Genomic DNA, 15,873 nt, shown 5'->3' with positions numbered 1-15,873 from the left:
ATTCACAGACACCTGTGAGACATTCAAAGCAGGCTCTTGGGCATGGCAACCTAGAATCTGAGAAGTTTTTTGTTTTGTTTTGTTTAAAGTAAGCTCTACACCCAAGGTTGGCCTTGAACTCACAACTCCAAAATGAAGAGTCACACACTTTATTGACTGAGCCAGCCAGGCACCCCTGTGAGGTCTAAACTAGATAAAGATTTTGGAATAAGGGCAAACAGAAGCCATATGCGTGGATTAGATCATCTACTGAGAAAGTAAAGGGAACCTAGAGCAGAATCTTGGTGAATGTTGACATTTAAGGGAAGGGAGAAACCAAGAAAGAAGACCAAGTAGGAGTGGCTAGAAGAGGGAAGAAGAAAATCACTGAGAAGAGAGCCCCAAGAGATTGGAGTCATCAAAGGTATCAGAGCCACAAAGACCTCTTCAGGCTAGGTTACGGATGTTCTGAAGATATTACCTAAACTTCAATGATTATCAAACTCCCTGGAGTAGCCTTCTTAAAATATACAGCATCAAAATTTCTGGGATGAGCCTATGAGTCTGTATTTCTGAAAAGCCTCCTGGGTGATTCTGATATGTAGTTGGGTTTGAGAACCATTAATTTAGATGACTTGCCTAATCCAGTAACAGAGAAATTTATTTAAAAGCACTGGAAAGATACCCAAAAAAGAAAAATCTAGGCAGAATGTCAGAATACTTTTGATAGCTTATGTTATAATTTCTCCTTGGAAAGAACTAAGGTAAGTCCCTAACTTGCCACAGTTACGCATTTTAGAATGACGCCGCCATAAGAATAATGTCCACAGTAGAGAATATGTCATTTTCAAGTACTACTTAAAAATGTTAAAAGGTGGTAAAGAACATAAAGAGCTAGAATTAAATAATTTATTACAGGGGCGCCTGGGTGGCTCAGTCGTTAAGCGTCTGCCTTCAGCTCAGGTCATGATCCCGGAGTCCTGGGATCGAGCCCCGCATCGGGCTCCCTGCTCCGCGGGAAGCCTGCTTCTCCCTCTCCCATTCCCCCTGCTTGTGTTCCCTCTCTCGCTGTGTCTCTCTCTGTCAAATAAATAAATAAAATCTTTAAAAAAAAAAAAATAATAATAATAATAATTTATTACAAAGAAGCTTTTCCCATAAATCTGTTTCATCAACATACATGACACTTCAGGATATTCATAACTGGAGTAAGGAAAACTTAAAATTATTGTGAAAAACAAGAATGAGATTCAGGTAACAACTTGTGATTCTGTGCCCTAAAGAAACCTTGTTCACAATAACAGGAATGTTGATTAAACAACTGACCAAAATAGCAAGGTGAAACTAAACCTTCCTTTCATTCCTCCAAATACAAGGAGGAAAAGAACTGTAACACGCTTACTTTACAAATCCTTCCGATCTCACAATTGGCCTGGGTGATTAATCAATCAAGAAAGTCTTTAATTGCTTTTTCTACTCCTAAGTAACTAAATATAAATCACCGATCAACAATGAATAAAGTAAAAGTGGAATTCTAATAATTCCATCCAATTCATTTTAACATATATTATTCTGAGAATCAAGTGTCCTTCTCCTCGCTAAGTAAATGAGATTTTCCTCTAAGGCACAAGTGCATTTTTCACAGATTCTGGAACTCGACTTGCATAGTAGTCGTAATTGCGCAGCGTGGCAAGGACGCCTGCAGAGTTCATGTGCTTCACCTCCTTGTTATACTGAAGGGCATTTCCATGGATATCAGTTAGCTTGCCTACAGAAGAAACATCAATACAACATTAGCAGCTCGCCAGATGGTTATGTTTCTAGTTATTTTTAAATGCCTCTTACTTCCCCATGCTATAATATAAATTAATTCTGGCTAAGATAGGAAAAATAATGAGCGACTGTAAAGGTTTAAGTTTTAATTCCCTTGAACTTAAACTATAGAACAATTTTGACTAACTGAAAGAGAAAATTATTTTTTCTCCCTGATTAAAATTAATTTCATTTGGCATTTTTAATTCATATTTCTTGGCATCAATTAATTTCCCTTTTCCTGAGGTGATTACTTTTCCTGTTGGTTCTACTCCATCACTACCATTCCCATTTTCAAAAGTGTTTTCTTCATTCTACCACTGAATATTAACACTTTATTTAGTAAGAGTTTAAGTGAAATATGCTCATCAAATATAATTGTGTTACATTACAGTTTCATTTAGCATCCTAATGAAATGGGATTGTGATGAATTTAACTCTCTTGTCATGTAATATGCTGATGAGATATGATATGGATAATATATTAGGAGAAAGGGTAGAACAAAAATCAAGTGCTTTGTTTAAGAGAAGTAAACTGTTGTCTTATGGAACTTGAAAAATCATCTTACTATGCATATATTCGTAATATTTTTTCAGTCAGATTAAAAAAAATTCTAACTCCATGATCTTAAGCACTAGTACTGAAACATTTACCAGTATTGGCTTAAATGAAACTAAGTGAGGTGAAGACAATGGTGATGAACATTTTACTTTTCAAGGGAAAAAAAAAAAAACGCTAGAAGCATTAAAGCCACAAATCAATAAGGGTTTAATTAAACCAACTATATGTAGCTTGAAATCCAAAAGATAAATAACTAAAGAAAATGAATTTGCCGAAAAATCGACGTTCTCACTTCTGAAATGCAGGGGTTGGACCAGCTAATCTCTAGGATTCCTTCGAACTTTTATATCCTCAGAACCTAGGTAAAGTAATACTGAAAGATTCTGTCGTAGCATAATATAAAAACTATAACACCTGTAATTCCCCAAAATAAAAGGGACTGACCTCCCACAGCATGTAAAATGACTTCTGGAGCACAAGTATCCCACTTCTTACATCCAGGACTCGCAAATACATACGCAGAGGCTTTGCCTTCAATCAGCTGAATAATCTGTAGGGTTGGAGATAATAATTATCCCCAGGCCATGAAAAGATTGAAGAATAAGAGAAATCACTTGTTTCTATCAAGTATATTTCATCCATTCCTCTGTCAGACTCAACTTAGGTGAAGGCTTTTAGCAGGTTGAAAGGACAAGAGTATTATGGAGAAATATACAGAATACTATAGAATATAGAATCATATAGTGACCTGAGGCGGGGGGGGAAGTGGTTAAATAAGCCACAGGGAGGAGATCGGAATAGTCTTCATAGTCCTACTTAGATAAAGTTTTCTTTTTATTATGTTGGTTTTTTTCTTACTGTAAAAGCAATATATGGTATATTGTAGAAAAATTGAAGATTTTTAATCTTGTGGATTATATAAAGGATAGAGGAACATCAAGTAGTGCACTAATGTATAAACTGCAGTAAGTCCTAACACATATGTAATGTTGACTAGGCTAACAAGTAGTTTCTTAAGTCTTTGGAGTCCTACTACATATTATTCTTTCTACTACTAAAATATTAATTTTTAAATTGTCATCTTAATAACTCCTATAATTCTCAAACAAAACTGAGGTCACTGATAGAAACTGCATGACTCTAAAAAGTAACCTGCTATCAGGCTTTCATGAGTCATTTACTTATTTTTTGGTTATACTCTGAAATAATCAGTACTGTAAAATTCAGACTTCAAATATTCAGATGAAGAGAGCAGATTGAAAGGAGGAAAATCTCAGTGAATGCAATGTAACCAATTACTCTTTTTAGTACTCTTCAGAAACACCATCAAACAATTAAAACTTGCTGTAGACTTTTATATAAAAGGTTTTTCTTTCATTTAACAAATGTGTGTCTAGTCTTACTATGTACCAAGAACTATTTCGGGTATATTTTCTTAAGGGAAGAAGGGCTGTAGCCTTCATTAGACTCTTTAAGAAGGCCTCAACATAAAAAAAGTTAGTAACTGCCCAACAAGGTCTTTTTATAGGAGAAAAGGTGGGGGATGTGTAGGATGGGGACTTTTTTCCTAAGGAGAATGGTGTCCCTTGGGAATAAAAGACATAATGGGATTTTTGCAGTTATAAAAGTAAGGGCTAAGAGAAATCACGCCTGTCACTATTTACATTTAGTGAATACCAAGAATACATTTTTTACTTTGAAATGTTTTTGATTCCCCCCCTGCAAATTATTGTTATTTTTAAACTCCCATTTTCATCCTCTTACCAGTAAATACTTTTGGAAAATTTAAAAATAGTTGATTATTGCTTCCAAAGGGTAGGTGAAGAAAAATGAATTCCACTCAGTTCAGTAAGTATTTACTATTTGCCTTCCCCGTGCTGGGCATACAAGTGTGAAATGCACGTGCATCGGGGACTACAGCTGATCCAGTATCACCAGGGTGTGAGTTGAGGGATGGCATGAGATAAGGCTGGGGTGTGTTCAAGAGCCAAAATATAGGGGAATTTACACCCATTCTCACAGGCTTTGATTTTGAATTGTTGTGCAGGGAGTTATCCAAGGATTTGGGACAAGGAAGTGATATACAGTAAGTTTTGCATTTTTAACTGCTTTATGAGGACTGGGACTGAACAGACAGACCACTTGGAAGCTACTGGAAAGTCTGGGTGAGGGATGATGAATTGAAACCTATTAGGGTGGGGGCAGTTGAGATGGACAAGAGGAAACATCAGGAAGGAATTAAGAAGATACAGATAGGATATGAGGAAGGAAGGAGTCTAGGGTGACTTTCAGGAGTCTGGCGGGAGTAATTAGGAAAATGGTAGTGCCATTAAGCAGATAGGAAATAGGAGGAATGCATGTAGGGGCAGGAAGAAAAAAGGAAGAGATCCAATTGGGCATGCTGAATTTGAGAGATCAGAAATATGTCATCATTATGATATCCAGGGGGCAATCAGATGAGAAGAGATCAGGGCTAGGGATGCAGATCCAACTGTGTTCCATTTCACAATTTTCTCAGGAGGATGAAAGCCTAGGTGAAAGAATGGGGGAAGTATCCAGGAATGGGAGGCAGGCCCATCCTTAGGGTCCGCAGAAGAAAGGTCTAGGAAGTAACCCAAGAGGGTCCTCGAGAATATGAGGCCTGGCAAGAGGCACAAGATCTTCTCCTAATGACTTCTATTAGCACAGAACTCTCTCAGATAAAAAGACTTGAACCATAACATTTTTAAAAAATTCAAATGTTGCTGAAATGTGCTTTCAATGGTCAATTACAACCTCTAATTCCTTCTCCCCAGCTCTTATTTCACATTTCGGGAAATGCAGATGTGTTCATACCTTATTTCCTGCTCCTCCCACTCGCAGCACGTCATCGGGGTTCATGGCCGTGACACAGTCAGTCACCAACTTGTTGTTATGGGAGCGGGTCGTTGTGATGATGTGTTTCCCAGCAGGCACCTCTTTCAGCTGAAACCCAAAGGCACCTAAACCTAAAACTCCCCAGATCGTCCTCCCCAACACAGCATCTGGTCCTGCCTATGTAAGTGAGTGAAACAACAGCAAAGTTTGTAAGCATCTGGAGAAAAATGTCAGCCATACATAGAATATCGCTTTAGGTTAGCACCATGATTTTTTTTTTTTAAATAAAAATATGACAATGTAATGTAATAAAGAACAAGAACAATATCATCCACCACGAAATTTTCCTGAGATAATCAACTGAGTATTCTCTTGTTGTTTGGGTTAATAACTGGGTTTGAGAGCTACTGAAGGGAACTTATGGTTATTCCTTAAAGTCCTCAGGAAAGGAAACATCATATACTGATTCCCGTCTCTCTCTGAAACAGCCACTGATCTCATTATTGTTTTTGAAAACAGCTGTTTGCAAAAGGTACCGAAGTCTCCAGGAAATGAAACACCATGTATTGATTACTACTTTTCACTATCCAAGGAACAAGGATCTTGTTACTATGGGAACAGATAATGGCAATAATGTATTTTGCTGCCATAGAGACGGCAACTGAATAGGGTGATACTGAAGAGTAGCCATGGATAACGGGGTCAGGGTGAAAGATTTTACTAACAATTGTGGTGGTAAAAGGGCAATGACAATGCAACCTTAGCATCTGTATTTTCCTTTGCAGTGTTCAAAGAATTTTCCAAAACATTGTTATAACTCTACAGTTCATATAGAAAAACATAACCTGATGCATAAAATGATTAACACAGAGTCATCGAAACACCATTATATTAATATAGTAAACATATATTGTAGACATACAGACATATATTTTACTGAATACTAAGCAAGTACCAGGCATCATACTAAGTGCCTTACATGTATTATCTCATTTAATCCCCAAATAACTCCATGAAGTACGTATTATCATCCTTGTTTTTCAGATGAGAAAAATGAGATTTGGAGTCATTGAAGTAATCTGCCCAAGGACTCCAGGAAGATCATAACCAAACTCAGGCTCATCTGTATTCAAAGCCAATATTCTTCATCACTAAACTATACTGCCCCATTTTCCTTGTTAAAATGCTTTCAAACAGGGGCGCCTGGGTGTGAAATGCACGTGCATCGGGGACTACAGCTGATCCAGTATCACCAGGGTGTGAGTTGCTTTCAAACCTGAGCCATAGGTCATGATCCCAGGGTGCTGGGATCGAGTCCCACATTGGGCTCCCTGCTCAGTGGAGAGTCTGCTTCTCCCACTGCTCCTCCTTCCCACTTTTGTGCATTCACTCTCACATGCTCTCTCTCGTAAAAATAAATAAATAAAATATTTTAAAAAATAAAATGCTTTCAAACACATCATCTTATTTGCCCACTAACAGTACCCTGGCTGCTACAGCAGTGAAATATGCTTATGTTGCAGGACTCTGACATAGGGAGGGTGTTTATTACGGAGTACCCTTAGGAGGGAGGGAAGCACGAGTGGGCAGAGGGAGACACAGAGCTTCATGCAGATCCACCAACAGTCTCAGCTGGCCCAATGGGGAGCTCTGAAGCTAGAATGGCCCTTCAGGGTTATAAAAATCAGAAGAAAATACCAGGCACTTATACTCATGCAATAACCAGTCACTGGAAATGGACTGCCTTGAGAAAGGGCACACCACGGGGCCTTGCAGCTCTTTACAGGTGAGGCAATCCTTGAAGAGGTGGACAGCTGAAGGCTGTCTGCTCACAGCTCGCCCTGCAATGGGGCAACAGAGGAACCAAAGAACAAGCACTGGGCGTTCAACATATGTTCATGTGCTTCCTGTGTTCACCATCGAGTCTACACTACAGGAGAGTCTTAGAACCTGAAAAGTACAGACAGGCTCTGGTGACCATCGGGCTTTCTCTTGATTGCTGAGATACAGGTCATGCTTTCAAGGAACCTATTTATTAACTCAGCTCTCCAGTTATTCTGAAAAGGAAAGGAAAGCATACTAAAGAGTGGACACAGGTATTCTGGTTCCTAAGATGTCATAGTCCCTCCGTAAATGAGTATGTAGACAAAGAAGATGTGACCAGGGGACTTGGCACCGTGGTGAGGGAAATGCAACCCCATAAGGCCGCCAGCCAGCCTTCTGCTGTGCTCCTCATCTCTCTGTCTCTCTCCTTCAGAGCACCACACCAACTTTCTCAGGGGTGATAAACGCTACCACTGTCATCTTATTTCATAATGGTTAATTACGATTCATAGTGGTTAAGAAGCTATCTCCGACATGTAGACAGATTAGGTTTCCTTGCACTAAGCCACACTGTTTCTTTTAAGTGCCTACCAGCTTCAATATCCGTTAGAATACTAACATTTGAATTGTTAGAAGTCTTTCATCTGGCTCAAGAAAGCACTATAGAGTATTTGCTAAGGGCCTGGACCTCGGTTTCTTTCTTTCTTCTTTTTTTTTTTTAAAGATTTTATTTATTCATTTATTCAGAAAGAGAGAAAGCAAGCAAGTGCGGGGGAGCGGCAGAGGGAGAGGGAGAGAAAGAATCCCAAGCAGACTCTGCACTGAGTGCGGAGCCCGACTTGGGGCTCAATCTCAGGACCCCGAGATCATGACCTGAGCTGAAATCAAGAGTCAGACACTTAATCCACTGAGCCACCCAGGCACCCTGGACCTGGGTTTCAATCTCCAGATCTGTCAATGACAAACTGAGTGGTCTGGCGGCAAGTTACTTGCCTCCGTTTCCTCTTCTTTAAAACAGGAACAAAGTTTCCTTAAAGGACTGTGGTGTGTATTAAATGAGATAATGCATGTGAATCCCTTGAGTCTGGCAGCACACAGTAGCTCATGACAAATTGTAGCTATTATTATCATACTGATGATTACTTAAAATTGAATCTCCAGCCTTGAATACCATCAACAGAACTGGGCAACTTTTCCACTTGTCGCAACAAATTTTAAGGCATAAAAGAGTAGAGGACGAGAGGAAAAAGAGAGTGCAGAGGAACTGTGGTCAAGGGAGAGGCAGCAATGGGAGAAGCAAACAGGAGGAAGTGAGCTGGGACATGGGATGGACAATGGCCACCCAGGGTACCACAAGTCACCTGCCTCTTTTCTACCTACTAGTGGGGCCAAAACCCTAGCTATTTTTCTCATCTTTGCTTCATTCCTGTGTTCCCTTAACTTCTGCTTTTCATTGTTCTGTGGAAAATGAATACGATGTTTCTAATCTCAGAAAGAAGTGATGGAAAGTATTAATAACCCCTAACACTGTGATCTGATGAAAAGTACCATGCATTACAACATTATCTATGAACTAAATGCCCCTCTTTTAAGTAATAGTATTAACTTACTTTAAAGTTTACATAAAAACCACAAACTTGTGTCTGCATATAATGCTATATAAATGTTAAAGTCATATTAAAAGAATTCACGACACTTAAGCAATTCAATATGGGAGACCTTCCTAATAATGCACTATTTTTGCTAAATGATTTCAAGAAGCACAGGATTATAAATAAAAAGTTATAATCATACACATGAAAAACAAATTTATCTTAGAAGCAGAGATTAAGGGCGCCTGGGTGGCTCGGTCACTGGGCATCTGCCTTTGGCTCGGGTCATGATCCCAGGGTCCTGGGATCGAGCCCTGCATGGGGCTCCCTGCTCAGCGGGAAGCCTGCTTTTCCCTCTCTCACTCCCCCTGCTTGTGTTCCCTCTCTTGCTCTCTTTCTTTTTTTTTTTTTTAAAGATTTTATTTATTTATTTGAGAGAGAGAGAATGAGAAAGAGAACACATGAGAGGGGGGAGGGTCTGAGGGAGAAGCAGACTCCCTGCTGAGCAGGGAGCCCGATGCGGGACTCGATCCTGGGACTCCAGGATCATGACCTGAGCCGAAGGCAGTCGCTTAACCAACTGAGCCACCCAGGCGCCCTTTTTTTTTTTTTTAAAGATTTTATTTATTTTCTTGCTCTCTTTCTGTCAGATAAATAAATAAATAAAATCTTAAAAAAAAAAAAAAAGCAGAGATTAATCCTGCTCTTAACTCAAATTAGAAATTCAGTAGTAATAGTCCCCACTCTGGTTACTTTGATTCTCCAAAGTTCTATCAAGATCACACTAATGTAAATACCTCAAAAATTTTACTGCAACAATTTCCTTTAACATTTAATGCGATTTCATGGTATATTTCTGCTTTGGAATTACATTAGTCTCTTGGTTCTAAGGAAGACAGTTTGCTTGGAGTATAATAGAAAGTCAGAGCAGATTAGAGAGACAAAATAATTAGAACTGAGTGCAAGAGCACATCCAGTTCTGTTATCAATGCTGACTGCAATTTAGGCGCTATGTAGTATTACCTGGAAGACAACATGGCTAGCATCTTTTCTTGGTTGAAATGGTTCATTTCTTCAATATGCTTCAAGAACCACCTGCAAATCAGGTGTCTCAATGACCAAGCTAATCAAGAACCATGTCAGTAATTCCCAAACTTCTGCATTTGAATCATGAGGCATACATAAAATATATATACATATATATACACACATAATACATACGGTGTGTCTGCGTACACACAGATACATACATATACATTCCTGGTATCAATGCCCTGAGAGGTTCTGATTCAACAGGTCTGGGGTACAATCTGGGAAGCTGTATTTTGTAGACCTCCCCAATAATCGTACGGGCAATGAAGTGTAAACCACTGGGTTACATAACATCAGGAATCATATAACACTCTACTTACTTATCTAATGAAATATTTTTGTATCATTTATAGTAATACCTGGTAGTTGTAATATGGCTGGTTAATAACTCCTGCTATGGCTTTTCCTTCATAAGCAATTCCAATAAGGACTGTCACATTGTCAAGAAGACCTGTGAAGAAGAAATGAGTATCAAGAAGATCAATGATATAACTTGCTCGTATTATGACTTATTATCGGCACATCAACTGCTCCAAGCTATTTTTGGAATAAAGGTAAGAAATCTGTAATGATTCATCCACGATCAGTCCTACTTCTGACAAAATGCATAAATTATAAGAGATGGCTGGCCAGAGACAGAAGTAGGATCTTTGGCCACTTAACTGAATCGACAGACACGGGCTCATTAGTACAGTCTGTACACCAATTGAATAAGCCAGCCATAACTCTGCAGCCATTGCTAGATTCCTGGGCCCCTCTGCCACCTTCCATGTCACTGCTGCCTGCTGGATCACTCTCTACTCCAGGATTATTGTCTAGACCTGCACTGCAAGTCTCTAAGGTAAGGTTTCTCAAAGTGCAGTCTACGGATTATCAAGCAGCATCGGACTTAACTGGCATAATTTTTTTTAAAGTAGGCTCCACACCCAACATGGGGCTCAAACTCACGACCCTGAGATTGAGAGTTGCATGCTCTACTGACTGAGCCAACCAGGCGCCCCTTAACTGGCAAAATGTTAGTATTGATTCTCAGGGTCCTTCCCAGAGCCAGCGAATCAAAATCTCTGGAGGTGGGGGTCAAGATCTAAACAATCTATCTGGGTGTTCTTATACATACTAGGCTGTCTAGAGCTTCCCTATTTCTTAATGGATTATAGTGATATTTTACTGCATACACATACATATACATACACGTGCATACATACTGTGTGACTGACTCATTACAGATATGTCTCACCCAAGTAGAGTTTTTTCTAATGATTACGAGAAATCTTGTTTTTAAGTCATGAAGCTGAGAACCAATATAAGAAAACCTATGTAGATCTTGGTTTCAAAAATAAAACTCTAAGCTTATATATGCTCTGCTCCTAAAACCTAAAACTGTGGCTCTGAGCCTGGTCTTTTTACTTTAATGCTGCCAATTTTATTTTAATGTGTTGCTTTCTAATTTTTCTCATCTTAGGCAATTTCAGAAAGGAGAAATATTGTACCGTGTTCCCAAACTCATCTTTAAAGGTGAAGCTGTGAGTGAGAAAGCAGCTCACAGATGGTGAGGGCGGGGCGCAGGGAAAGGGGAGCGGGGGAGGGGGTGGACCTGGCAGGGGAGGGCATGGTAGTAGAGCACAGCTGGGCTCTTCCTTGTTCTCTCCCCCAGTAGAGCTGGGGGTTCAGTGTAGTCCCTTTGGTAACCCTGGCGTTGTGTTAGTTATTCCCACCTGCAGGACATTAGAATCACGGCACTGGTAGAGGGTCACAGGGTGGTATTTGAAGGGACTGAATTTTCTCCCTCTCTGTCTTGACAATCGCTGATATACAATAATAGCGAGGATGAGCACAAATACAGCTTCAGGGCTTAAACATAAAATATGATACTGGGTTGTCAGGCAGCAGATGAAGTATTAAGTGTTTCCAACTAAATATCATATACTAGACCTATTGCTATCAAAAACAAATACCAAAGAGATACCAACCTTCAGTATATTCCTTGGTACCATCCAGAGGATCAACCCAGACCACAAGCTAAAAAAAGGGAAATATCCAAATTAAGCATACGACCTTTAAAAAATAGGTTTAAGTAGATTAAAAACACCTTTTTTTCATTTTTGAAGTTATATTTTGAATTGCTTAAGCTAATGTCAGTTTTGTGATAGTAAAAAACCTTATTGTTTCGTAGTCATGGGAAAAGTCCATTTAAATTAGAGAAAAGTCTGATCTAAGAATTTCAAATAGGAAACGCTTCGCTCATCCATTTACTGTCACCTGAACACTAAGCACCATGCTATGAACACACTGAGGTCTAGGTGGTGGTACAGGGAAAACTTTGAAGTGGCACGAAAAATGTTTTAAACCGTGTGTGGCTGCTACTCACTCTGACATATAAATGCTGATTTAAAAAAAAATAATGACGGTCTAATTTCAACTTAAGGACACCGTTTATGTCCAGCCAAGAAAAATGAACGGTTTATAAATTGACAGTAGACAGAAAAAGACATCCCTTCTACTTAGGACTTCAACATGATTCAGGATATGCAGACCCACCAGAATTACAGTGCTAGGCATGAATCTGTGAATGAGGCTCACTTCTCCCAGAAGACGCCACGTCTCACTGTCCTTGGGTCCTCCCTCCCTCAGAGCAAAGCGCCTTACTCAAAGTAGGTACTGATGAATGTGTGTTGAATCAATCAAACCTCAACAACTAAAGAATTAGGATAGTTATCTGAAGCTACAGATTTAAACAACGTTATAAAGTAAGCGAGGTGAGTTTTACAGCCTTCCAAACATAAGGCAGCGACCTATAGGTCTCACCGCCTTCCAGCCTCAATTACCAACGAAAAGTTTTACTACCAAACCTACTAACAAATTAGATGTTCTCCCTAGAAGTATTTTTAGTAATAGTTTTAGAGTAGAGAAGAAACCGATAGGATGAGGAACAGAACCCTAAATTAACAGGTCACACATTCCCATATGGTCGCCTGACACTTCTGTGCTGGCCCTGAAAGATTTCACGTTCCTAGGGGCCACTATTTTATGCCTACCAGCTTTTCAACCTTACAGGCAAATTTTATTTACTAGCGCACAAACATGAAGGCTAACAAAGACTTAAGTAATCATATGGCTCATACGTCCTCTTCTTTAATAGCACTGTACTGGGATGGGCACGCCTGCTGCAGTATCTCCTCCCACTGACCATCTTCAATGAGCTCTTGGTCCACTTCTTCAAAAGGCAGATCCTAAAGCAAATAACGCCGATGGTTACTGAAGTTGTTTGGCATTCACAGAGCACCCTTTGTCTTAGTAACAGAAGAAATGCAACATCAGAGTTCACTAGGCCTTCCTGTTCCCCATTTATGTTAAGAGCTTAACCTGAGTCAAAAAATAAAGCACACTGACTAAAATTGCAAAAATGACCACATATGGTCCATCAAAGTTGACTACAAAAAAAATTCCATCTTCATTATCCTGAACAGTTTTTCTAAAAAAATCTTAAGTGTTATAAACTTATTTAAATAAGTGGCTCTGCAGATGTCCATCGCCAGATGAATGGATAAAAAAGATGTAGTATATACATATAATGGAATATTACTCAGTCATCAAAAAGAATGAAATCTCCCCATTTGTAGTGATGTGGATGGAACTAGAGGGTATTATGCAAAGCAAAATCAGTCAATCAGAGAAAGACACTTATCATATGATCTCACTGATATGTGGAATTTAAGAAACAAAACAGGATAATAGGGGAAGGGAGGGAAAAATAAAACAAGATGAAATCATAGAGGGAGACAAACCATAAGAGACTCTTAATCATAGGAAACAACCTGAGGGTTGATGGAGGGGAGGGAGTGGGGGGATTGGGTAACTGGGTGATGGACATTACAGAGGGCATGTCATGTAACGAACTTAGGTTATTAATAAGACTGATGAATTACTGAACTCTACCTCTGAAATTAATAATATATTATATGTTAATTGAATTTAAATTAAAAAAATAATCAAAAACAAAAACAAACAAAAATTAAAAGAGTTCTGATTTCACTCTAGTTTCCATAGGGAACACTTAAATGGCTTTAAATGCCTAACCCGCCCTCAACAGGATTCAGTGTGTAATAATTCAAAATGAATTAATCATTAAAAACCTATCTGTAAGCATAAGATTCCTGCCCCTTATTATCCTAAGCCCTTAATAAACACACTCTCAAAAATCAAAATCAATCAATCAATCAATCAATAAATCAGTGGTTCTGACATGAGATACTTCTCTCTCAATTACATGAGATGTGACTTCCTTCACTTTCAGTGTTATAGTCTTTGGACAAGTGTGCAAGGAAGCCTAATTAAAAAAAAAAAAAAAAAAAACAGAAATAACAAAATCCATTTTATTCCAAAGTTCTAGAACTCTGTCCATCTCATAGTTTGCAGGCTGATTATTACAACAGGAACCTTATGTTCTGTGGTCAAGAATTGAGACATCTGCCTAGAAATGGACTAAAGTATTTTATAATCAGACATATCCTTCAAGTCCAAGGAATAGGCTAATTATTTTGGTGTTAAAACACCAGATGTAACACTTGAGATAGTAACAGTAGTATGGAAGTCATTAAAGTGGCAATTATAAATCCATATGGTAAACAGCTCCCATTAAAAAAATAGTGCATCCCTGACAAGTCTTACCTCTTCCCCTATGATTGTGAGCTTGGGGAATTTCCGTGCCAATGAAGAGCATATGCTCATTTGTGCCAATCGGTCAGCTTTGGTCTGCAGGTCTGTTGCACAGGTCTGCAACAAAGAATGTAAATTTTAGCAGAACTAATCTGAAATCAGTTGTTCTCTGATTCCTAATGCATGAGTGTCTTTGTCATTTAAGTTGCACTGTCTGTTTTTAGATTCCTGGAACTTAACACCAAATGAGTCAACTAGTTTCCTGGCTTGGTTTATCTCATGGGATTTATAGTGGTTAAAGTTTGGAAAGGAGCTTTTAGATTATTAGAACACTTTCTCCCCCATTTGAGAAATCCCCTTCATAAGATCTCTAGATCAATCTTTTGCTTAAAAAATGAAGAGATAGGAAATTCATAACTTTTCAAGGCAATCAAAGCTAAAAACTATTTTTAATTGTTTGAAAGGTATTCCCAATTTGGGTCCTTCTATAACTTCTACTCACTAGTCTTCTACTAACCTACTTAACATACACTTTCCTAATAATTCAACAGGTCCTCAGGATGATAGAAAGAATTCCTATTTCTAAAATATAAAAACTATGAAAATGAACAGCAATAACATTTGATATATAGCATTCTCACTCAATCCCTACGTCAGATAGTCATTCCAGTAAAAGTGGAAAATCTTGCAAATGACAGCCACAACCTCTTTTGTTAGTCTGCTTTCACAGAATTATGACATGCTGCAATTTATATATGCCTGGTTAGGTAGAGTTACAGAATGTATTATTTTTAACAGTAAAAATTTTATAATACTTTTTAATGAAACAAGGAACGATCATGAAAATCAAAGACTTTTATGTTACACTGAAGTCTGCTGGTTACCTACATGCAAAGTACTAGTCTGCTGGAATTTAGGGCCACAAAGACAGAGATTTTTGTTTTATTTCCCAAAGAATTGTGTCTGGCACACCATAGGTACTCTAGAAATACCTGCTAAAACTTCTTAAAAGAATTGTTAAATTTGAAGATGACTTCTGTATCAATCAAGTCTAGAGACTACTCTCTAGAGAAAAGCAGACACTTTGACAGCCATTAAGTATATGAGGAAAGCTATCCCAATTCTTTTCTTGTCCAGGATAATATTTCCTGCTCTTTCTACTGACATAGTGCCAGACTGAAACTGAATCATCTGAATCCTTTGTGTGACAAATTTAATTCTGCCCTGCCTCTTTTAAAATGAGGTGTCAACAAAGTGCCTGACCAATAGAGAGGACAGGGAGATTGTTACCTTTTTTATTATCTATTAGCTAGAAGTGCCTGATACAGAGGACAGGGTGATCATTACCTTTTTTATAATCTATTACCTAGAAGTGCCTGACCATACAGAGGACAGGGAGATTGTTACCTTTTCATTATCTATTACCTAGAAGTGCCTGACCATACAGAGGACCGGAGATCTTTACCTTTTTCATTATCTATTACCTAGAAGTGCCTGACC

General features: G+C 38.6%; 1 protein-coding gene across 2 annotated transcripts in view; it reads right to left on the bottom strand.

Moving 5' to 3' along the window:
- Positions 1-1,463: 1,463 nt before the first annotated feature.
- The window catches only part of BPNT1 (3'(2'), 5'-bisphosphate nucleotidase 1), a 22,182-nt gene continuing 7,772 nt past the window's right edge, over positions 1,464-15,873 (bottom strand). For both annotated transcript variants that reach the window (XM_035010105.1, XM_035010104.1), the window contains exons 3-9: positions 14,386-14,490; positions 12,840-12,947; positions 11,688-11,736; positions 10,077-10,168; positions 5,189-5,386; positions 2,798-2,903; positions 1,464-1,747 (exon numbers count right to left, since the gene is read on the bottom strand). In XM_035010105.1, coding sequence (XP_034865996.1) covers positions 1,599-1,747; positions 2,798-2,903; positions 5,189-5,386; positions 10,077-10,168; positions 11,688-11,736; positions 12,840-12,947; positions 14,386-14,490 — 807 coding nt within the window. In that variant the 3' untranslated portion in view covers positions 1,464-1,598. The remainder of the gene's footprint in view (positions 1,748-2,797; positions 2,904-5,188; positions 5,387-10,076; positions 10,169-11,687; positions 11,737-12,839; positions 12,948-14,385; positions 14,491-15,873) is intronic.

Source organism: Mirounga leonina, unplaced genomic scaffold (genome assembly GCF_011800145.1).
Source record: "Mirounga leonina isolate KUSES-001 unplaced genomic scaffold, KU_Mleo_1.0 Mir_154, whole genome shotgun sequence".
Lineage (NCBI taxonomy): Eukaryota > Metazoa > Chordata > Mammalia > Carnivora > Phocidae > Mirounga > Mirounga leonina.
The sequence above is the reverse complement of the archived record's forward strand: the minus strand, read 5'-3'. Positions and strand labels throughout refer to the sequence as shown.